Source organism: Schistocerca nitens, chromosome 8 (assembly GCF_023898315.1).
Source record: "Schistocerca nitens isolate TAMUIC-IGC-003100 chromosome 8, iqSchNite1.1, whole genome shotgun sequence".
Lineage (NCBI taxonomy): Eukaryota > Metazoa > Arthropoda > Insecta > Orthoptera > Acrididae > Schistocerca > Schistocerca nitens.
Window position 1 is genome coordinate 440,877,655 of NC_064621.1, and position 23,728 is coordinate 440,901,382.

General features: G+C 40.0%; 1 protein-coding gene across 1 annotated transcript in view; it reads left to right on the forward strand.

Annotated features, from left to right (window-relative positions):
• Window positions 1–23,728, forward strand: part of LOC126199385 (histone PARylation factor 1) — a 107,102-nt gene that overhangs the window by 14,935 nt on the left and 68,439 nt on the right. The window contains exons 2-3 of the mRNA XM_049936304.1: window positions 5,593–5,694; window positions 6,705–6,948. Coding sequence (XP_049792261.1) covers window positions 5,593–5,694; window positions 6,705–6,948 — 346 coding nt within the window. The remainder of the gene's footprint in view (window positions 1–5,592; window positions 5,695–6,704; window positions 6,949–23,728) is intronic.

Here is a 23,728-nt window from a genome sequence, read left to right on the forward strand (position 1 = left end):
ATAGCTGTGGTGTGTAGAACATCCCACCGATAATGACTTAGCGCATGGCATGCAGTGCCCTAGTAAGTTGCTCTATGAACACCTTACTGATTGAGAATAATACTCCACTGTGAACATTGGCTGTGACTTGATGCTATGTGTTACTACAAACATTGCTGTTAGTGGTGGTAGTCAAAACTTCTGACACCAACTGCAGTGCGCCGGTGTGGTTGGTCACTACACTAGCAGGTTTGGGACGTGGTAGTAGGTTGTTGTCAGGATGGCCATCAGAGCATATCTGAATGGCATCAGTAGTCAAAAATTTCATTCAGTTTCAAGTTGCAACACTTGTAACATTGACGAGGCTTGTGTTGATGGCACCGAGGTCAGTAGTCACTGAGGCATTTTCCAAACATTGGTTGCCTTATGATAAGTGCAGAGCAGGACTGCTGACACATGTGCCACCTTGGCATGGCTCTGGGATTCAGTACAGGGCATTCCTGCAGACACAAAATTCTGCAGCGTGCTGTGTTTCTTGTGGTTCTCTGGCAGTGGAGCCCGCTCCTGCAAGCAGTGTTATGCAGTAACAGTTTGGCTGCACAAGTGCAGGTGGTGGGTGGCTGCACCATGTTGGACAAAAACTTCTGCGTTCCAAGGCAGGAGACCAGCTACAGCTGATGCGAGCCTGAGGTAGCAAATCAGCTGGAATGTACCAAGTAACCAGTAGGTGGAGTCTTACAGGACAGTGTCGCCCTGTCACCTGGCATGAACCTCCTGTCATTGTAGGCACTGCCAAACAGCTAATACTTTGGCTAGAAATGGCAGGTATTTGTACTGGTTATGTACATAAGTATCGTGCTGATGTACTGCTTATAAACACATACACTGAAACAAGGCAGCAGCCAGTTGGGTGTGGCAAGTAGCCCATTGTTGCTGCGGTCGTACAGCCTTTCTGCTGTGGCGGCAGCACTGCAAGCCATGGGCCTCCGATGGCAGTGTAGAAACCAGCTGGTGATGTTGCTGCATCTCATGCAACAGTGTTTTGGTTCCGCTCTGCACCAGGCTTGGCATCCCTGGCCTATTTTCAACAACTGTGAAAATACTGTTATAAAACACAGTCTTTGCTTTGCCTTCCCTACAGATTTCCTATGTGGTTGTTTCAATTTAAGTTGTTCATAATTGTTATCCCTAGGTATTTAGTCGAATTAACAGCCTTTAGATATGTGTGATTTATTATGTAACCAAAATGTAATGGTTTCCTTTTAGTACTCTTGGGGATGATGTCACACTTTTCATTATTTAGAAGCAATTGCCACTTTTTGCACCACACAGGTATCTTATCTAAATCATTTTGTAAATTCAATATAATAGAGGGAAACATTCCACGTGGGAAAAATATATGTAAAAACAAAGATGATGTGACTTACCGAACGAAAGCGCTGGCAGGTCGATAGACACACAAACAAAGACAAACACACACACAAAATTCAAGCTTTCGCAACAAACTGTTGCCTCATCAGGAAAGAGGGGAAGGAGAGGGAAAGACGAAAGGATGTGGGTTTTAAGGGAGAGGGTAAGGAGTCATTCCAATCCCGGGAGTGGAAAGACTTACCTTAGGGGGAAAAAAGGACAGGTATACACTCGCACACACGCACATATCCATCCACACATATACAGACACAATCAGACATATTTAAAGACAAAGGGTTTGGGCAGAGATGTCAGTCGAGGTGGAAGTGAAGAGGCAAAGATGATGTTGAATGACAGGTGAGGTATGAGTGGCGGCAACTTGAAATTAGCGGAGATTGAGGCCTGGTGGGTAATGGGAAGAGAGGATATATTGAAGAGCAAGTTCCCATCTCCGGAGTTCGGATAGGTTGGTGTTGGTGGGAAGTATCCAGATAACCCACTACCCTCCCGACCTGGTACAGAAGCAAATAACCAGAGCCACTTCCTCATCCCCTCGAACCCAGAATCCCCCACAGAAGAACCACAAAAGTGCCCCACTTGTGACAGGATACTTTCCGGGACTGGACCAGACTCTGAATGTGGCTCTCCAGCAGGGATACGACTTCCTCAAATCCTGCCCTGAAATGAGATCCATCCTTCATGAAATCCTCCCCACTCCACCAAGAGTGTCTTTCCGCCGTCCACCTAACCTTCGTAACCTGTTAGTTCATCCCTATGAAATCCCCAAACCACCTTCCCTACCTTCTGGCTCCTCTCCTTGTAACTGCCCCCGGTGTAAAACCTGTCCCATGCACCCTCCCACCACCACCTACTCCAGTCCTGTAACCCGGAAGGTGTACACGATCAAAGGCAGAGCCACATGTGAAAGCACCCACGTGATTTACCAACTGACCTGCCTACACTGTGATGCATTCTATGTGGGAATGACCAGCAACAAACTGTCCATTCGCATGAATGGACACAGGCAGACAGTGTTTGTTGGTAATGAGGATCACCCTGTGGCTAAACATGCCTTGGTGCACGGCCAGCACATCTTGGCACAGTGTTAGACCATCTGGGTTATCTGGATACTTCCCACCAACACCAACCTATCCGAACTCCGGAGATGGGAACTTGCTCTTCAATATATCCTCTCTTCCCATTACCCACCAGGCCTCAATCTCCGCTAATTTCAAGTTGCCGCCACTCATACCTCACCTGTCATTCAACATCATCTTTGCCTCTTCACTTCCACTTCGACTGACATCTCTGCCCAAACCCTTTGTCTTTAAATATGTCTGATTGTGTCTGTATATGTGTGGATGGATATGTGCGTGTGTGCGAGTGTATACCTGTCCTTTTTTCCCCCCTAAGGTAAGTCTTTCCGCTCCCGGGATTGGAATGACTCCTTACCCTCTACCTTAAAACCCACATCCTTTCGTCTTTCCCTCTCCTTCCCTCTTTCCTGATGAGGCAACAGTTTGTTGCGAAAGCTTGAATTTTGTGTGTGTGTTTGTGTTTGTTTGTGTGTCTATCGACCTGCCAGCGCTTTCGTTCGGTAAGTCACATCATCTTTGTTTTTACATATATCATTTTGTAATTTGTTTGATTTTTTGATGTTTTCACTAGATGGTCAGTGACAGCATCATTTGAAAACAATGTCCCACAAAACTCATCTGGATTCATTGTGTTCATTTTCAGGTCTGTGCAAATGAGGTTTTTCTACCTGGGAATAGAAACTGCGTCCTGAACCTTGATTAATTTATCATTGAGAGCAGGCATGTCACCATTGGGAGAACAGTAAATAGAGCTGCTCAGATTGTCTCCAGGATAGTTTATACGGATTAAGAAAAGCAGAGTGCCTATAATGCTTCATTAGGGAATGCCAGATACCATTTCTGTTTCACTCGACAATTTTCCGTCAGTTACAATGAACTGTGATCTTTCATATGGGAAAAACATAATTGCAATCACACAACTGAGATGATACTCTTTAGTAATGCAGTTTGATTAGAAGCTACTTGTGAGAAATAGTGTCAAAATCCATCTGGAAATCTAAGATGTTGAATCAGTTTGAGATCTCCTGTTGATAGCAATGATTACTTCATGTGACAGAAGAGCTGGTTGTGTTTCACAAGAACAATATTTTCTGAATGTGTGCTATTTGTCAATAGATAATTTTCTTAAAGGTAATTTGTAATGTTCAGACACAGTATAGGTTCCAAAATCACATTGCAAATTGATGTTAGTGATTAAGGTCTGTGATTCAGGAACCATTTAAAGTGGAGTGATCTTACAAAACTTAATTGTAGAAAAAGCCAATATCGGGCTGAGATTCATGGGAAGAATCTATTCATCCTTTAATGAAGTGGCTTTCAAAACACTTGTTAGACCAATTCTTGAGTATTGTTCTCATCGATCTGGGATCTTTGCAGGTCAGGTTAATAGAAGAGATAGAGGAGAGCCAACAAAGTGTGGCATGTTCCATAAGCATGAGAGCATTACATAGATGTTAAACAGTCTCCAGTGGCAGATGCTACAAGAGAGGCATTGCATATCACAGGGAGGGTTACTACTGAAATTCTGAGAGCTTACATTCAAAGGAGCCAGCCATCATATTATTTAACATCACAACACAGATATCGTGAAATAACTGACAAGAAAATCAGGGAAATTACTGCTCATATGGAAGTGTGTCGACAGTCATTCTCCCCACACACAATTCGCAAATGGAATGGGGAAGAGTTTTTTGATGGTGATACCAGAAATACCCTCTGCCACATGCTATAAGGTGGCTTGCGATTTATAGGTGTAGATTTAGTTTGTATGTGTAGTAAAAGTTGTGTTTATGTCGCAGAGGATTTGCTTGTCACTTTTGAGTACCTAGCTGTTTGTCTCTTGTGATTCTATGGAATTTGATACTTTCTTGAATATTTCTAGAAATCTAAATTTCGATATATACAACAATCATGAAAACTTCCAATTCACATTGATTTCTAAGTACCCTTTTTCTTTTTCAATGTTTAACTATTTAGTCATTTCAAACCTTTTGCATTGACAAAGACTCTTCTGTTTTTTTTTTTTTTAGGATTGTGTTTTGTTACAAGTTTTGGCGGTAGTAGTCCGAAAGAGTAAGGTTGTTTGCAACAGTAACACAACTTCCTTTATTATGTCATTTAGTATATGATTAATGACTGGTGCTGTATCTTTTGTTATCCTTGTGGCAGTGTGTGTCATTGGTGAAATTCTAAAACTGTGTATGTTGTTGAGTAAATAATGTCCCACAAAAACCCATCTGGATTCACTGTGTTCATATTCAGGTCTGTGCAAATGAGGTTTTTCTACCTGGGAATAGAAACTGCATCCTGAACCTTGATTAATTTATTGTTGAGAGCATGCATGTCACCACTGGGAGAACAGTAAATAACTGGCTTAGTTAGTCTTGGTACAAATCTGACACGGATGTAGCAGATAATTTAGTATTTCTCTTCGTTAGTGAAATTGTTACTTCTAACTTTATACACAATTCATTTCTTCACAGACATTTCTGACCCACTACTTCTACGGAGTTTCTAGTATAATGGCATGATAGATTGCACAAGTTTAAAGCTATACACATTATTTCAGTTCATCAACACCAATGTTTGGTAATGCAAACTAGTGAGCTATCTGTAGTTGATCCCTCTTCTAGTTGTTGCACTTTGTTTGGTGTAGATGGAATAGTTTGGTGGAGAGGAAAAGTAATTTCTGATAAAATCTTCTCAGATTGGCAGCATCATATGAAAGTAACAGTTCCACAAGTTTCTTCCTCATCATCTTTATATGAAGATAGTGAATAGGAAATTTGTTGAAACATTGCTCCAAGGCAATAGTACCACTTGGCTAATAGAGAAGAGTTATTCAGTGAAATTTAATTGAAAACCTGCATTCTCATGGAATTGTCTTCTGGCAGTATGTGAAGAGGGAATCTCGTGGCTGACAGGAGCTGTAGCAGTATTAAAAAAATGAATAGCCTAAGTCAATGTAAGCAATGTGAACCAGTTTGTTAAACAGCCTCACCCCCAACCATCTAAGTAAAATGTCTTTGATCCTTTATTTTGCATTTATCAGTGCAGTTATGTTATAATAAGTGATCTGCTTGCAGTAATACTGAATTTATTTCAGGATCATCATGGTTTGCAACAAAACAAGAGACATAAAGCAGATAAGCACAACATTGTAAAGCAGAGTCAAGATGAAGTGGCGGCCCATTCTTCCAGCGACCAGGTATGTTCAGAACAAAATTATAAGCAGCTTAGTTTTCATTAGTTTGGAGTGCAGGCTGCAAATGTAAAATTATCTGTGAAACTTCCTGGCAGATTAAAACTGTGTGCCCTACCGAGACTCGAACTCGGGACCTTTGCCCCGAAAGGCAAAGGTTCCGAGTTCGAGTCTCGGTCGGGCACACAGTTTTAATCTGCCAGGAAGTTTCATATCAGCGCACACTCCGCTGCAGAGTGAAAATCCCATTCTGGAAAATTATCTGTGTCTGAAAATAAAGTGTTGGTGGTGGTGGTGGTGGGGGGGGGGGGGGGGGGTGATTGAGAAGTGAATTAAATTTATTTTGTATAGTAAACAAAGTTCTGGCAGAATAAATATTTCAGGAGTGAAGGCACACAAGAAAGAATGAAAACTTCATTAGCTTTTGGAGGAAATCCTTCCATGAGCTAGAACACAAATGCATGCATGGATACGTAGCCTCCCGACACACACACACACACACACACACACACACACACACACACACAGTCTACATTATGTAGTGGGACGCACAATGCACACAAATGGGCGCTCAGGTGCGTGTGTGGACGTGCGTGCGCACGCGTCCATATGTCTGTGGGTGCATGTGTGTATATATTTGTGTGTGCGCACGTGCGCACTAGGTCATAAAAAGATTTTGTGTGGAATCTAGCAAAGTTTTAATTCTTTTTCATGTGTGTGTTGACAACTCAACGCTTCTTATTTTTGGGTAGTGGTCTCCTTTACTCCTTACATCGATTTTGGATATGAAACAAAGCCAGTTCAATGATGTCAACATTTTGCATGTTCATTATCAGTAAAATATGAACAGTTTTAAATTTACCCTGTTTTAAAAAATATTAAATATTTGCATGTACCGTGTATTGATGGTGGCTTTGAATATTGTTGGAAAGTTACGTTCTTCTTCTGTGTGCTTTCAGTTTATGTTAGTCATTCATATGCTTGACTCCACGTAGTAAATTAATGTGATTTTTCAGCCTAGTGGTGGTGAAAATGAAAAAAAAGAGCAACAATCCACGAGCAGTGTTGAAGTTGAAACTGCACATACTCCTCAAGCGCATATTATTCGCGAAGATGACTCCAGTGAAATGGATGACAAAGGAAGTTCCTCCCCTTGTGATGTAAAAGAATTTATTAAGCAGAAGTTCTTGGTTGAAATGCCTGAAGATTTTTATGAGTTCTGGTTATTTTGTGAACATTTGTCTAACAACAAGCCTCAAGGTGAGACACAGAACTTGTAAGCTTTGACTGTTTGGTAATGTTTGTGTTTTGTGCTGTAGTCTTTATGTGACAATGTTTGTAATCTTATGAACTTGGTTATTTTTAGGCTTGGTTATTTGGAAAACATTGCCAGCAGGGAATCCATTTAGCTCATATTTACTGTTTACACAACTGGGCCAAATTGACAGTACCTATATAATAATAATAATAATAATAATAATAATAATAATAATGTTGAAGGAAAACTTAATTACAATGTGTGTTCTGGTACAGAGGCTTCCAGTATTATGAATTTTTAAAATTATTTTAATACTTATTATATTACCATGTCCTCGTATTCAATTAGCCTAATTTCATCTGGGCCCCTTTAAAGTTTCTGCAGTTGTTGTTTCCATCTTATCACCTCCTTTTCTGGTTCCATTATCCAGCCATCTTGTTCATCTGAAATCATTGTACTTGTTATTCTGTGTTCCCTAAAGTGACTGTTTATTAGTTCGTGTACAGCAATTATGTTTACCCTGTTTCAATTTTATATCAAGTTGTTGTTGTTGTTGTTGTTGTTGTGGACTTCAGTCCGAAGACTGGTTTGATGCAGCTCTCCATGCTACTTTTTTGTATGCAAGCCTCATTGTCTCTGAATAACTACTGCAGCCTACATCCTTCTGCAACTACTTACTGTATTCATCTTTTATTTTTCCTTTATGATTTTTACCCCTCACCCGTCTTCCCTCCAGTACTAAATTGGTGATCCTTTGATGTCTTAGAATGTGTCCTACTAACCGATCTCTTCTTCTAGTCAGGTTGTGCCACAAATTAATTTTCTCCTCAATTCTACACAGTACCTCTTCATTAGTTATGTTATCTATCCATCAAATCCTCAGTTTTCTTCTGTAACACCACATTTCAAAAGCTTCTATTCTCTTCTTGTCCTAACTGTTTGTTGTCCATGTTTCACTTCGATACGTGACTACACTCCATAAAATAATTTTCAGAAATAACTTCCTAACACTTAAGTCTATATTTGATGTTAACAAATCTCCCTTCATAAACGCTTTTCTGGCCATTACCAGTCTACATTTTATATACTCTCTGCTTCAGCTATCATCAGTTATTTTGATGATCAAATAACAGAACTCTTCTAATACTTTAAGTGTCTTGTTTCCTACTCTGACTCTCAGCATCACTTGATTTAATTCGACTACATTCCATTACCCTAGTTTTGCTTATCTTAATGTTAATATTATATCTTCCTTCCAAGACACTGTCCATTCTGTTCAGCTGCTCTTCCATGTCCTTTGCTGATGCTGACAGAATTACAATGTCAGCAGCAAACCTCAAAAGTTTTTATTTCTTCTCCCCGAATTTTTCTTTGGTTTCCTTTATTGCTTGCTCTGAATTACTGAAGTGCCTAAACAAGTCTGCACTTGCAGGGAGAATGATGTCAGCTGCAGGAGATATATAAAAAAACTTGCGTACTTTGGTTACTTTCATTACGTGGAATGGGATCATATTCTGCGGTAACTCATGAAACTGAATGAAAGTTTTTAGCATGCAAAAATATGTAATAAGACTCATTTGTGGTGTAAATTTAAGAAAATCAAGTAGAAACGTGTTCAAGGAACTTGGTATTCTAAATGCTGCTTGTCAGTATATGACAGTTCCAAGCAATATGGCTCTATTTCCAATAGCTCAATACATAGTATCAGTCCTAGGATTAAGGAAAATCTACCTAAAGACCTAAAATCACTTACTTTGGTCCAAACAGGGGTCCAATATTCAGGAAAACACAATTTTCAATAAATTGCCAGCAACCATTAAAAACTGGTTTCAGATAAAGCACAGTTTAAACAGAGTTTAAAAGACAGCTCCTTCTACACCATAGAAGAATATCTTAGAGATTGTTAGACCAGCTTAAGTAACAATGTTTTTTAGCTTTCAGTTTTGACAGCATTTGGTCAATACAGTAAAAAATAGATATTTTGTGTTTGATAAATTTATTAAAAGTGCATAACTATGTTTCATTCTGACAATGTATTAATTCTGGAAATATTAGTAGTTCCAGTTTACTGTAATGTATTCACACATTTTGACAACCTCCTGACAAATTATCAGGGTAGTGAGTATTATATTCAAATGTTTTATGATTTTTGTGTTGTATTTTCTGACTTGTTCCACACCCATGAGAATCATCTCATTTTTGGGTCTGTGGATCAAAAACTGACACTAACCCAGTCCAATCTAATCTAATCCAAATGTACAGACTGAATAAGACTGGGGATAGCCTACAACCCTGTCTTACTCCTTTCTCAATGACTGCTTCACTTTCATGTCCCTTGACTATACAAATGACGTCAGGTCTCCATACAACTTGTAAATAGCCTTTTGCTTCTTATATTTTGCACCTGCTACCTTCAGAATTTTGCCTTTCCTCAACGTATCTTCTAAGATAAGTTGTAGGCCCAGTATTGCGTCATATGTTCCAATGGCCTTGCCACAACGGTAACACCAGTTCCTGTAAGATCACCAGATTTAAGTACTTTCAGGCTTGGCTAGTACATGGATGGGTGACTGTCCGGTCTGCCAAGCGCTGTTGGCAAGCGGGGTGCACTCAGCCCTTGTGAGGCCAATTAAGGAGCTAGTTGATGGGGAAGTAGCGGCTCCTGTCATGAAAACTGACATGGCCGGGAGAGCAGTGTACTGACACACGGCCCTCCATACCTCCATCCAGTGATGCCTGTGGGCCGAGGATGACACAATGGCCGGTTGGTACTGTTGGCCTTCATGGGCTTTTCAGCTGAAGGTTTTTTTATTTTGCAACCATGACCTATTAAACTGATAGTTCGGCAATGTTCACACCTGTCAGTACCTACTTCCTTTGTAATTTGAATTATATTCTTCTTGTGAAGTCTGAGGATATTTTGCCTGTCCCATAAATCTTGCATGCAAAATGGAAGAGTTTTTTAATGGCTGTCTGTCGCAAGGCTTATCAGTAGTCCTGAAGGAATGTCATCTACTACTGGGGCCCGATCTCGACTGAGGTCTTTCGTTGCTGTACCAAATTATTTTTGCAGTATCGTATCTCCCATCACATCTTCATCCATGTTCTCTTCCAGTTCTATAATATTGTCTTGAAGTTCATCTCCCCTGTGTAGCCCATCGGTACACTTCTTCCACCTTTCAGCTTCCCCTTCTTTGCTTAAGAATGATTTTCCATCTGAGCTCTTGATATTCACACAGTTACTTCTCTTTTCTCCAAAGGCCTCTTTAACTTTCCTGTAGGTGATATGTATCTTTCCCCAAGTGATGTATGCTTTTTAAATCATCATATTTGTCCTCTAGCCATTCCATCTTAGCCATTTTGCACTTCCTGTCAATCTCCTTTTTAAAGTGTTCTTATTCCCTTTTGCCTGCTTCATTTGATTCATTTTTATATTTTCCTCTTTCATCAGTTAAATTCAATATTTTCTGTTATCTAAGGATTTCTACTAATCCTTGTCTTTATACCTAGTTGATCTTCTGCCACCGATGCTATTTCATCTCTCAAAGCTACCCATTTGTCTTCTACTGTATTCCTTGCCCCCCATCTAGTAAACTGTTGCCTAATGCTCCCTCTGGAACTCTCAACAACCTGTGGTTCTTTCAAGTTACCCAGGTCTCATCTCCGTAATTTCCTACCTTTTTCCAATTTCTTCAGTGTTAATCTACAGTTTGTACCAAATAAATTGTGGTCAGAGTCCACATCTGCCCCTGGAAATGCCTTACAATTTAAAACTCTGGTTCCTAAAATTCTGTCTTACCATTATATAAACCAGTCTGAAACCTTCCAGTGTTTGTAGGTCTCTCACATATTTACAGCCTTCTTTCATAATTCTTAAATCAAGTGGTAGCAATGATTAAATTATGCTCAATGCAAAATTTTACTGGGTGGCTTCCTCTTTCATTCCTTTCTCCTTAGCCCTTATTCTCCTACTACTGTTCCTTATCTCTTTTTCCTGCTACTGAATTCCAGTCTCATATCACAATTAAATTTTCATATCCCTTTACTATCAGAAGAATTCCCTATATCTTGGCATATATCCTTTCAATCTCTTCATCTGCAGAGCTACATGACACATAAACGTGTACTACTGTGAAGGATGTGGGCTTTGTGTCTATCTTGGCTACAATAATGTGTTCACTGTGCTGTTAATACTAGCTTACCTGCATTCCTGTTTTCTTTTTCATTACTAATCTACTCCTGCATTATCCCTATTTGATTTTTTATTTATATCAATCGATTCACCTGACCAGGAGCCATGTTTTCCTGCCACCGAACTTCACTAATTCACACTGTATCTAACTTCAACCTATCCATTTCCCTTTTAAAATTTTTGAACTACCGGACAGATTAAGTGAGATAACATTCCATGCTCCAGTCCATAGAAGGCTAGTTTTATGTCTCTTGTTGACGATGTCCTCCTGCGTTAAGTCCCGCGTGGATATCTGAAGGGGGAACTCTTTTACCTCTGGTATATTTTATCCAAGAGGGTGCCACGATCATTTAACCATATAGTAGAGCTGCTGGCCATCGGGAAAAATTAAGGCTTTAGTTTCCCCTCACTTTCAGCCACTCGCAATACTAGCACAGCAAGGCCGTTTTGGTGATGTTGCAAGGCCAGATCTCTCAATCATCCAGACTGTTGCTCCTGCAGGTACTGAAAAGACTGCTATCCCTCTTCAGGAACCACACATTTGTCTGGTCTCTCAACAGAAACCCCTGTGTTGCGGTTGCACCTATTGTATGGCTATCTGTTTCGCTGAAGCACATGAGACACCCTACCAATGGCAAGGTCCATGGTTCATGGTAGGAGGATGGGGTGGGGGACAGGATAATAGGTTGGTAATAAACATTGCTCATGTTGGGATGTTGTAACTGAATGTTACTAATAATTCAGCCCCAATATACATGGTAGCAAAGAAAGTGTTTGCTGTTAAGGTTCATTGATATGGGTGGCAAATTGCACTTTAGTACCAGCAAATTACCCATTTACTTGTAGGGTGGTACTGTAACAGTAATGTATCAACACAATAAGAAATAACTAATAACATTTATTAAGAGTATGTCACAAAACTTTACTTAACTTTCGTAACAGTTTGGTATGTGGCGCTTTATCTCGTATACCTGATACAGTGAGATCTAAATAACTAGGATTTGTCTTTGCAGTCTATAGTATTGCCACTATCAGTGAAAGTAATTAGGCAGACATTAATTGTTATGTAAATTGTGAAGTCCTCAGAACATAACTTGTGGAACTGTGCTCCATAGCACGTTTGCAGGAATTGTACTGAACTGTACTGTCTGACTGCAGCATCAGAATTGTCAAGATCCCTGTGGGCTCTCGTTTTGTCTGCTTGTTGGTGGGAGAATTTCCATCTCTACCAGTACTAGGTGGAAGCAGTGTTGTCCCCAGTTGACAGGATTCAGTTTGGAGGCTGGAAACACTACTTGCAGAGGAATACGAAATGTTGATGGATGTGGTGGCAGAAGCGGAAAGTGGTCCCAAAAAGTGAGTGCCTTCTGGCGGCTGCTGCTTGGAACTGAGAAGTGCCAGGTGAGTGATGGTGCCTCTGCGGTGGCAACATCTTACAGTATTACTGTGTACCTTTCAGCCATGTACACAGCATCCCACCCCTGGCATGGGAGGAGTGGGGGACAGGGGGGGGGGGGGGGGGCTGACGAAGCCAGTTGGCTTCATTATCATTCTACTTAATTGCTTTCCAGTGTGCATTGTTATGGGTGGGCATATATTGCTGCCCCCTGGCATTCACCCATGGCACAATGGGAAAGTCATTCAAAACCACAGTGAGAGGTTTGCCATTTCACTGTCCGTAGGCTGGTCTGAGGTGGGAGGCACAATGTCCACTTCCATTGATTCACTGCTGGCTGGTGCAGCTGGGCTCCACTGTTGGAGGTGTTGGTGGGAACATCTGCCAGCTGTACCGGTTGGTCCTTCAGGCTTACAGGTGTTCTGATTATGTGAAAGAAAATAGCCTAGGAGCTCTGCCTAAATGCAGGTGAACTTAGTGCATCCGATTTGATTTTTATGGCAAGTTGCCCTATTCTGAATGTACCAGAATGACACCTTTGTATACTACAAGTGGATGCCTCATATTCGTGTAGGATTTAATCACTTTTTGATTAAGTAACTTCTTATCCTGAGGCCATTCCATTTGAATACACTGTTTAATTTAAGTCAAAACAGGGTAAGCATGCACAAGTTTAGCAGTTAAATTAGAACTGACTGAGAGATTTTCCACACAATCTTGACTACTGATATTTATATGAAAACAGACTCAACTAGTGAATCAAACTTTTTGTTTTGCACTGTTGTCAGACATGAAAGCAAATCTGTGTTTGTGTGATGTGCGGTGGACCCAAATATAATTCCAGAGGCATAACTTAACAGAAATAGCTCCCATTGCTGCTAACATTAAGCTGTCTGCTTGGGAACAATGTTATTCATTCCAAAGATAGTTACTAAAGGTTTATGGTCTATGAGGAGGATAAATGTATGTCTGTAAATGTAATAATGAAATTTCTTGGCTGCAGATATAATTACAGGAGCCAAATCCTCGATGTGACTATAATTTCTTTGTACCACTGTCAGAGTCTTTAAAGCAAATGCAATAGGTTGTTCAAAAGCACATGTTGATGCAGCAGGACAGTGCTTACATAAATATATAAATATATTTTCTCACATTTGAGTATATCATACATTCTTTTGATTCTTCACATTAACAAAGCTGAAATTACATTGTTTGCACCTGTTCTACAAAATTATGTCCGAGCACATCAGAGGCAAGGTTACAACTCTCCAACTATGTGGAAAAAAATACTCCAAATGGTTTACAATTTTTCTTAACAAATGAATCCTACTAGGTTTCTTTACATTGTTAATTTAAATTATTATTTCATAAATGAATCCAGAAATAAACGTAGTAAATAGTACAGGATTGTGTAATTAATAATAGAAATTTTAAGTGTGCAAATATTTCATAATTTCAAATTTTCTAAAATAAATAATTTTAACTGTACATTCAGAACTAGTACTTATCGATTATAACATTGAAACCAAAATATTTTATAAAGTAATTCCTTTTCATAAATTTTAGCTTGAAATATAACATACTGTGTATAAAATTACATGAAAGTTTTCAGAAAAGCAACTGAGATAATATTGACCTGTCCAAAATTCAAAAAATACTATTGGTATCGACAACTACTGTAATGAAAAGTAATGCTACAGGAGTTGGTGCACTGCTTCACTGCTGGAAGCTGCATGAGGGAGAAACTTCAGTAGTTTCTTTGTCCTAATGTGGAATGTAATTGCAAGAAGTCCTTGGGATCTGGACGGTTCGTAATGGCATCAATATGTTGCAGCGTCTGCTTGATACCGTGTGCAGACAATGTGTCCCTAAGTATTGTAATTCACATGGAAAGAAGATGCACTTTTCTTTGTTGCATTTCAGATTTGTCACTTGTAGAATTTGGAAAACAGACTCCTAATTATGTAAAGTGATGCTTTGGACAAATCTGTCATCCAAGTAATTAACAGTGTTTAGAAGTTCCCAAATTAATTGTTCTAAATACCTCTGAAACAAAATTTGTGTACTGGCTATTCCAAAAAGTAATCTTGTGTAACGGTAGATACGAAATGGAATATTTGTCAGTGCACTTCTCTGTGTGTCTTCTACCAAAGGAATTTTGAAATATGCTTCTTTAAGATCTAGCTTGGCAAATCACACATCACAGGCTACTTTTGACATTAGTTCCACCAGCTTGGGAACAGTATATGAGTCAATAATAAAATGAACATTAACTGTCTCTTTGAAATATCTGCAAATGCTTAGTGAGCCATTCTGAGTCTGTACAACTAAAACTGTCGTTGCCCATTGGCTACTGGTTAAGGCTTTTGTAGTCTCATTCTGTTCAAGACAGTTGAGTTCTTGTTTTGCTTTCTTTTAACACAAATGGAAAGTTATATGATTTAAAAAATTTTGGTACCACATTTGGCTTCAGCGTAATGTTTGCCTGCTGAGCTTTAATATTGCCTGTTGCTTCAGAAAAAAAATCATCATATTCTCTTCAGCATCTCAGGTTGAATTTGATGCATTCCTTTGTGAATGGTGAAGCCCAAAGCATTGAAGAGATCTAGCCCTAGTAAATTCTTTGCATTATTTGAATTTACCTCTACAAATGTAACTTGTTTCATAAACCATTTATACACATCTGTTGAAAATTTTTCTTTTACTTGACTGCATGTAGATTAACTATTGAAATTCACAACCCCATGTCAATATTGGTCGGCACTTTGTTAACATGAAGACAATAACACTTGGTATCAACAGACAAGATGGCATCCACTTGATATTTTGTCTGTGAAAGTTTTTGAATTCGCACCTGTTTATTATGAACATTACTTGGTGGTGTTTTTTTTTTTTTTTTTTTTTGCACACCTCAGCCCTATGTCTGGTCCTTTCACAATTATTACAGTACATGTTCAGACAGAAACAGTTACTTCTTTTGTGGCTTACACCGCAGCCTGAACAAGATTATTACTTAGTACTTTAAAACTTATTGACTGTTTCAGTTGAGTAATCAGTGCATCCTGTGTTTTCCCTGTGCCCGTTGCTTGGTTGCGTCAGCTGCTGAAATATACTGAATACATCTGCATCGTTGCACTGTGTTGCTGTAGCAAATACACGTGTTTGGTCATATCCCCAAATCAATGGCAGGCAGTCTTGTAAAAATGGGTTTGTTTGAACAAGTAGGTCCTTGCTTAGTTTATTGTCAAGGGAGTGCATGATAGCACATTGTGAATTAGTTAATACGCTCAAGCTGTCTTACATTGATCATTTTGACAAAGAAATGTACAGTCCCTTGTCAGGCCATGTAATTGAGTAATCTTCTCTTTATAGCTTTGATTTGACTTCTTGAAACATTGAAAAAAAAAAAAAAAAAAAACCGGTGTGGCAGCAGTAACATGGATTTGAGAGTGAAAATATTTCTTGAGTGTTTCTTTAGTCTCATACAGGAGAGAACCAGTTTCATGAGTAGGTGGCAATATCTGAAGAATCTGGAAAACTGTGGTGCCTGCAAATTGATACCTGATGCATTAGATATAATCTGGAAAACTGTGGTGCCTGCATAAGCCAATAAGAAGGACCTATTCTTTGATACCTGATGCGTTAGGTAGTGCTGCCCCAGATGTTGTATATAGTTGTTCCAGGCCTTCCAGTTGAATGCTGGAAAGGTGGTGACAGGAGCATCTTGAATTGCAGTGGTTGTTTTTCATCTCTGTCCCTGCCTTCTAAAAGTCTGGCCAAGCACCTCTGAGCTGCTGAAGTTGTAGTAAATGTAGCATGGGCCGTAGAATAGCAAGTTCTGGTTAGGCCAAGTCCAAAAAGTATGCTCGGAACATTTTAGAAAATTCACAAAAGTCTGCTCGGAAAGGAAATGAATTAGCAGTTCTAGGATCTAATATGCACAGGCTAATAAGCCATACAATGTTGGTAAAAGAACTCAAAGTAATGAATTATGCTTTAAAAAAAAAATTGGATAGTAAAATTTCTTCTTAGTTCCCGAATGAATTTTTTCTCCAGTGTTGTTTCCATTTGCTCATCACCTTTGTTGACAGTAATACTGTGGGTCTACACCGTCTTGTTGTCAGTGTTGGAAACTGGTTGAAATTTGTGATCAATTTCCAGTTTTTCTTGTCACCATTGTTGGGAAATGCCAAAATTTTTGTTAAAAGCTTGTAAACTTTTACCTCGCCACCAAATTTTGACAGCTGATGAAAAATTACAGATAATCATTAATCTTTTCCTTGTCAACAAATGTTGGGATGTTGTGACTGAGTATTACTATTATTCAGCCCTAACAGCCACAGTAGCAAAAATCTTGTTTACTGCTATAATTCATTAATATGGGTGGCAGACTGCACTCTAGTTATTATAAAATTATACACTTGCTTTACGGGTGGCACTAGAACAGAAATGTACCAACACAATGAAAAATAACAAATGACATTTATTAAGAGTATGTTACAAAACTTATCTTTTGTAGCAGTTTGATGCATGACCCTTGATGTCCTATACCCAAGACAATGAAATTTAAATAACTTGACAGTCTATAATATAGTCATGATGAATGAAAATAATTAGACAGATACTTATTTGTATCTGTTTACCATGTAAATAGTGACTGCTAAGTTGGAATGTAGTCTTCAGAACAGAACTTGTGGAACTGTGCTCTGTAGCATAATTGAAGTAGGAGTAATGAGAAGGCTGTAGTCACATAACAGTACTGTCTGACTGCAGGATTGGAACTGACAGAATGTCTGCGGCACATTGTTTTTCTGCCTGTCTGTCGAAGGATTTCCACCTCTGCCAGTATTAGGTAGGAACAGTGTTGTCCCTGGTTGACAGCGTTCTCTTTGGAGGCTGGAAACACTATTGATGGACGAATATGACTTGCTGATGAACATGGCGGCAGAAGCAGTAAGTGCTCCCAAATAGTGAGTGCCACCTGGAGGCTGCTGCTCAGAACTGAGAGGCATCAGGCAAGTGGTTGTGCCTTTGTGGCATCCTCTCATAGTATTGTTCTGTATCACTTAAGCCACATATACAACAGATTGTAAGCGTTTCTGTTTGTTTGCACTAGCAGCTTTATTTTTAAAATCTAGTCAAGTTTACTGAAAGCATTCCAGACCATTTTACTCATTCTTTCCTCTTAATTTGGTGTGCATCCAACTGTTGTGTTCAATGTCATTAGCATACATAAACTTATCAACTATGACTTAATTCCTAATTTGCATTGTTTGTTGGGTACGCTCTCTGGCGGACATTAATATGGACATACATGAGCTGGTATGGGTCTTGCGGCAGGCTGTCGCAGGTGGCATGCAAGCAGTCACAGATGGTGCATACAGTGTGTCGTATGGTGCGGAATCACTGACCCATGCGTCTATTTGTCGGCAGCTGTAGGCTGGACCCATCAGTTCTTATGTTGACTTTGTTCAGATCGGACCTGACCTTCGTATTGTGCTATTCTCTTGGTGCTTTTGCTAGTTGTGTAGTCATTTGTGCTGGTCACATTTTGTGCTTTTCACTGTGCCCATCTCTATCTTGTGTTTGGACACACTGCTCCCCCTTAGACTAAATTGCACATTGAGTTTCTTTGCCTCCTCAGGAGTCCAGTTCCCTTGTTTTCATAGTGGAGGCAACATTTGTGCCAACACGACATTTGTGCCAACAGGACAGTTTAATGGCGCTGTTGTGCCGAGCCAAGCAGATACAAAAGTCTGTTTTTCATTAGTTTGATAATGTAAGATTTTGTTCTTACAATAATCCTCTTTGAGATGTCAGAGGACTTGGAAGAGCATTAGAATACAATGGATAGATGAATGAGATTTCTACTCTGCAGTGGAGTGTGCACTGATATGAAAGTTCTTGGCAGATTAAAACTGTGTGCCGGACTGAGACTGGAACTCGAGTTCGAGTCTCGATCCGGCACACAGTTTTAATCTGCCAGGAAGTTTCAGAATGGATAGATATTTATCTAGCGTGTAGCCTGGCATGGAAATGAAACGTGGACATTAAACAATTCAGATAAAAAGAGAATAAAAGCTTCTGAAATCTGTTGCTACAGAAGAATGCAGAAGATTAGATGATTAGATGAAGTAATTATTGACGATGTACTGAAACAAATAATAGAGAGGAGAAATTTGTTACAAAATCTGGCTAAAAGATGGCATTTGTTGATAGGACACATCCTAAGGCAACAAGGAATCGTCAGTATGGTAAGCCTACTTTTAAACTTGCGTCATTGAGTTAACTGAATTATTGCTGCGGTTTGTCTGCACTATAGGCATTTAATTCAATGCCATAAGTAAATTGTAGATGGTGCAGGTATGTTCCAATAATAGAAATGAGGACTGAGTTTTAAGTGTTTAAAAATGAACACTAGATGGCACTCTTGAGATGTGCTGTTACTGTGTAACTCTGAAATTGGCAAGTAGTTGGTTTACTTTTGTCTTCATTTAGTATTTAAAGGAACAGTATTGTGAAAAAAAATCTCATGAAGGGTTTTTTTTTTTTTTTGTTGGATGATTTTATATTATCTTTTGTAGAGGCATAGATGAATAATAAACGCTTTAAGCCTGTTCAGGAAAGCCTGTTTACAATTGGTTTCCAGGATTACAACATGGTTTTACGTCTGTTGAAGATGAATTTCGAAAGGTTGATCAAAATTGTTATCGTTGTATCCAAGTTGCTTCTTGTGAACTCTGCATCTGTCACCAATAGTTGGTGATGATGCAACCAGCCATATTTACTTTGTAAAATGTTTTATTTTAGTGCCATAACTAGTTTCGGGCTACCAAGCCCATCTTACAGAGATGTTTTAATCAGCAGCATGTTGTCTGCTCCTACACTGCACAAGGATATTTGAATGTGTAGTGCCACTTTATAAGTTGTTTCATTAATAAAAACGTGTTAAAGTGCTTACATTTTTTTTTATATGTGGTGTGGAATAGTTGGATTCACTTACGTAAGTTCCAATACATGGCGATTTGTTTTGTTGTCAACTGTTTCACATTATATCTAAAGAAATGTAAGCATCTTAGCATGTTTTTATTAATAAAACAAAGCATAAAGTGCCACTAAATATTCAAATATTCGTGTGCAGCATAGGAGCAGACTATATGCTGTTGATCAAAACAAAACCATCAATGTTGTGTACAACATAATTTTGAGAGGATCAGCATGTGACTATCAGTGTAATGGAGAAAGACTGCAGTACATGAAATTTGCATTAATATTCAGATGTGAAAAAGATCTTATCCCAATGGATGTCCCTCAATTTGACCAAAGCTCAGAAACAGTTATGTGGCTGTCAGTGTGAAGAAATGCTCATGAAATTCAACTGGGTGAACACAAAATACATTTACAACATCATAACAGGAGACATACTTGTACAGCTTGAAATAAAGCATAACCATCTGTTTGTTCTGAGGTTAACCAAAATCAACAAACACAATTGTTATGTGGAACACTTCCAAGAAATTGATCGCTTGTGTACGAGGTTACAGTGAACATGTCGTGGCCACTGTTTTAGATAGTCGAATAACAGTTAACGCAGAATGTTATTTATCTATTTTTTTGCCACAAGCAATTGATGAAATAAGAAAACAACCAAAAATGCTGCATAAATTTTCATCATGATAATTTTAGCTGTAACACCATACATTAAACAGTTGACTGAGAGGGGAAAACAACAGATTAATGTCTTCTTACTCGGGAGCACCTGATTTATTTCTAATTGATGTATCTTCACTCATAGTGCTCGTGATTTCAGAGAGCGCACTTCCGTATAGTGCTGTGATGAGTCGCCAAAGAAACAGCATTATTTAAACAATCACAAATGAGTGTTCAGCCTATACTTTACACTGTGTTACTGTTGCCCAGTCAATGTGTTCAGTGCTATGTACAACCTGTATCTTGCATGTTGCTCTATAAAGTACTATGTTCCATAAATCATGTTTGTTCTTGCTATAGCAAACTTGATGACAAGTGAGGGTTACGTTTTCCCCACGTGTTGGTGTCAGTGCTTAGTCACCTGACAAACATCTTGATGAAAGAAATACTCCAACATCTCAGTGCCCAGCAGCAAGCTTTCGCAGAGCAACAGCAGGTTCTCACCACTGCTCTCAGTCAAGAGGCATCTGCGTGTTCATGTCACACTACTCTCTGATCAGTGTAACCATTGCCCTTTCCTGCATATGATGAATTGGCTGAAGACTGAGACTCCTGTGAGACACGGTTATGTCAACATATTTTGCGTGGGCAATGCATACCTGTGTGGGGCTTTCTTTCTTTCATGGCTTTCGCCGCACATGTTTCAGTTGCTGTGCCAACTTCTGCCTTTGCCAGAACCTCCCAGAGTGTCATTTCATGAAATGTAGAAGTTTCTCTCCACGTATTGCTCTGGCAGAGCACATGTCGTTACAATACGTGTAGAATATTACCATTGTCAGAAATGCCCAAAACGTGGGCTGCAGAATTACACTGGTTGAAAAGTCGTCTAAATTTGTCACTAGTGCCAAACACAAATCCTACGCTGATCACATGGTGCGTGATGTTGTTGTTTGTCTGGCCCTGGACAGGGAAGTCCACAGAAAGATGAAGGGGAAGCCGTTGCAGCAGTACAAGCTCCAACTGAGTGTTACATGGAGCAGTGCCTGTTATGGTCACAGTAGCAACAGGCCGCGTGGCAGCAGCAGCTGCATACCCCCCTTCCGTCCTTCTTGTACTGCTTTGCTCAATGTGAGTTTGCTGCAAGCCCTAAAAGTTGGATGGTTTGCAACAAATGTTGAAAGGAAGGCCACATAGCTCCATTGTGTAACTTCTCTTCCAGTGTGGTGAATACGGTAGTACCAATGGACATAAACTGTATCTCTACAATGATTGTTTTCCTGAGCAAATTGTTTATTGTCTTGCGTGTATTTAATAAGCTGCTAAAAATGCAAGTGGTCACAGGAGCTGCAGTGACTTTACTAAACGAACAAACATACATGGACTTGGGCTCCCTTCCCCTCACAAAGGTTTCACGGAAGTTGGTTAGCTACAGTAAACAGCAGATTCCAATTCTACGTGAGTTCTCTGCTCCTGTATCTTACAAATTTGTTGTTCGTCCTCTCACATTCCTTGTTGTGGATCATTCCCATTCTGCAGACATGTTGGGTTAGATCAAGTTCTGACTCAGCAGTTGGAGTCCCTGTGCTCTAAGTTTTCATCTCAGTTTTCCCCTGGGCTGGTTGTGATAACAGTTTTCAGGCCCGCATTACCTTAAAAGAGTCTGCCCACCCTCATTTGTTTCAGGTGCAACAGGTGTCTGTCACATTGTGCAACTCTGTCAAGGCCAAATTAAACAGTTTGATGTCTCTCGATGTCATTTGGCCTATTTCTTCCAGTGAGTGGGCCACACTACTGGTTGTCGTTAAGAAGCTGATGGGTAAACGTCGTCTCTGTGGTGATCTCAGTGTCGTGATTACTGCATAGTTAATGATAGATACATACCCTTTGCCCTGCCCTGATGAGTTGCTCGCAAAATTGTCAGGTGGCCTCTACTTTTCCAGGACTGATTTGTTGGAAGCGTACCTCCAGCTCCCCTTGGATGAAGCCACTGTGCACCTTCTCATTGTCAGTACACCTTTTGGTGTATACATATATCAACACTTGCCTTTGGCATCGCTAGTGCACCAGCAATTTTTCAATGTTTTATTTAGAACAGTTGACAGCCTCTGTACACGACTGCTTCAGTTAGCTCGATGATATCACTTTTTCATGTTCTTCCACTGAAGATCACCTTAGCAATCTCCAATCATTGTTTTCCGTTTTGCAGTCTATGGTCTCAAGTGCAATCTGGCCAAACCTCACTTTTTTCAGCCATCAATTGAGTTCCTGGATTTGAGATTTCTTGCACAGGGGTCAGGCTGTTGCCTCACTGTGTTGATACAGTTGTGGCTTTGCCTTGGACAACCTACATTACAGAACTGCAGGTGTTTCTAGGTAAAGTTGCTTACTGTCATAAGTTTTACCGGACGCGTCCACTGTTGCTCAACCACTGCACACGCTTTTGCATCAAAATGTGCCTTTTTTCTGCTCCATAGCATTTGCTATCCTTAAATCTAAGCTTCAGTCTGTCTCGAGACTGGCCACTTTTCAGCCGGGTCATGATCTTGTATTGGCTACAGATGCCTCTCAGCACAGTTTTGGCACAGTAGTGGCACACAAATACTTGGATGGGTCTGAATGACCCACTGTATACACTTCTAAGACTTTTACTCCTGCTCAGCATTGGTATTCTCAGGTTGAAAACAAGGCATCTGAGATTGTGTTCGCCCTAAAGAAATTTCCCATTTTCTTGTGTGGTTGTAAGTTCCATTTAATCACATGTCATAAGCCATTGGTTGCTTTTTTAACACATTGACTTTTGTGCTAGACAAGGAATCCCAGCATTTGCAGCAGTGGGCTCTTTTCCTCTCTCGTTATCATTATCAGATCTTTTACCAGTCAAAATTGGAACATACCAACACTGATGCCTTATCTTGCCTTCTCATCCGGCTTGACCCGGTGTTTGATCAGCCTGAGTTGCTTTGTTTCTATTTAGATATTGAGGATCAGAACGCGGTTGATGGTCTTCCCATCATAAGTGCCACAATAGCATCGGCCATCGCCATAGGTCCTGTACTTCAAACTTGCAATCACAGCAACAGGCTGCTCTGCAGGCCCCCACCCCCTCTGATGTCCGCAGCTGGTCGTCTAGTGGCTAGTGTTGCTGCCCATGAATCATGGTGTCCCGGGTTAGATTCCTGTCTGGGTTGGGGATTTTCTCTGCCCATGGCTGGGTGTTTGTGTTGTCCTCATCATATTATAATCATCATCAGTGACATCAGTGACAGTGGCTAGACTGGACTGTGTAAAAATTGGGACTTTATTATATGGAAATGGGTGCTGATGACCGCGCAGTTGAGCACCCCAGAAACCAAACATCTCCATCACCCCCCCCACCCCCACCCCCCCGGCAGAAGCCACAGCACCCACAGGAATGTCTACATGTTGATTTTGCTGGGCCCTTCCTAAATCAGTATTGACCCACTGCAGTGGACATCTACTCCAAGTTTCCCTATATGATGCATTGTCTGCCCACATCCATGGCGGCCACTATTGCAGCCTTGTC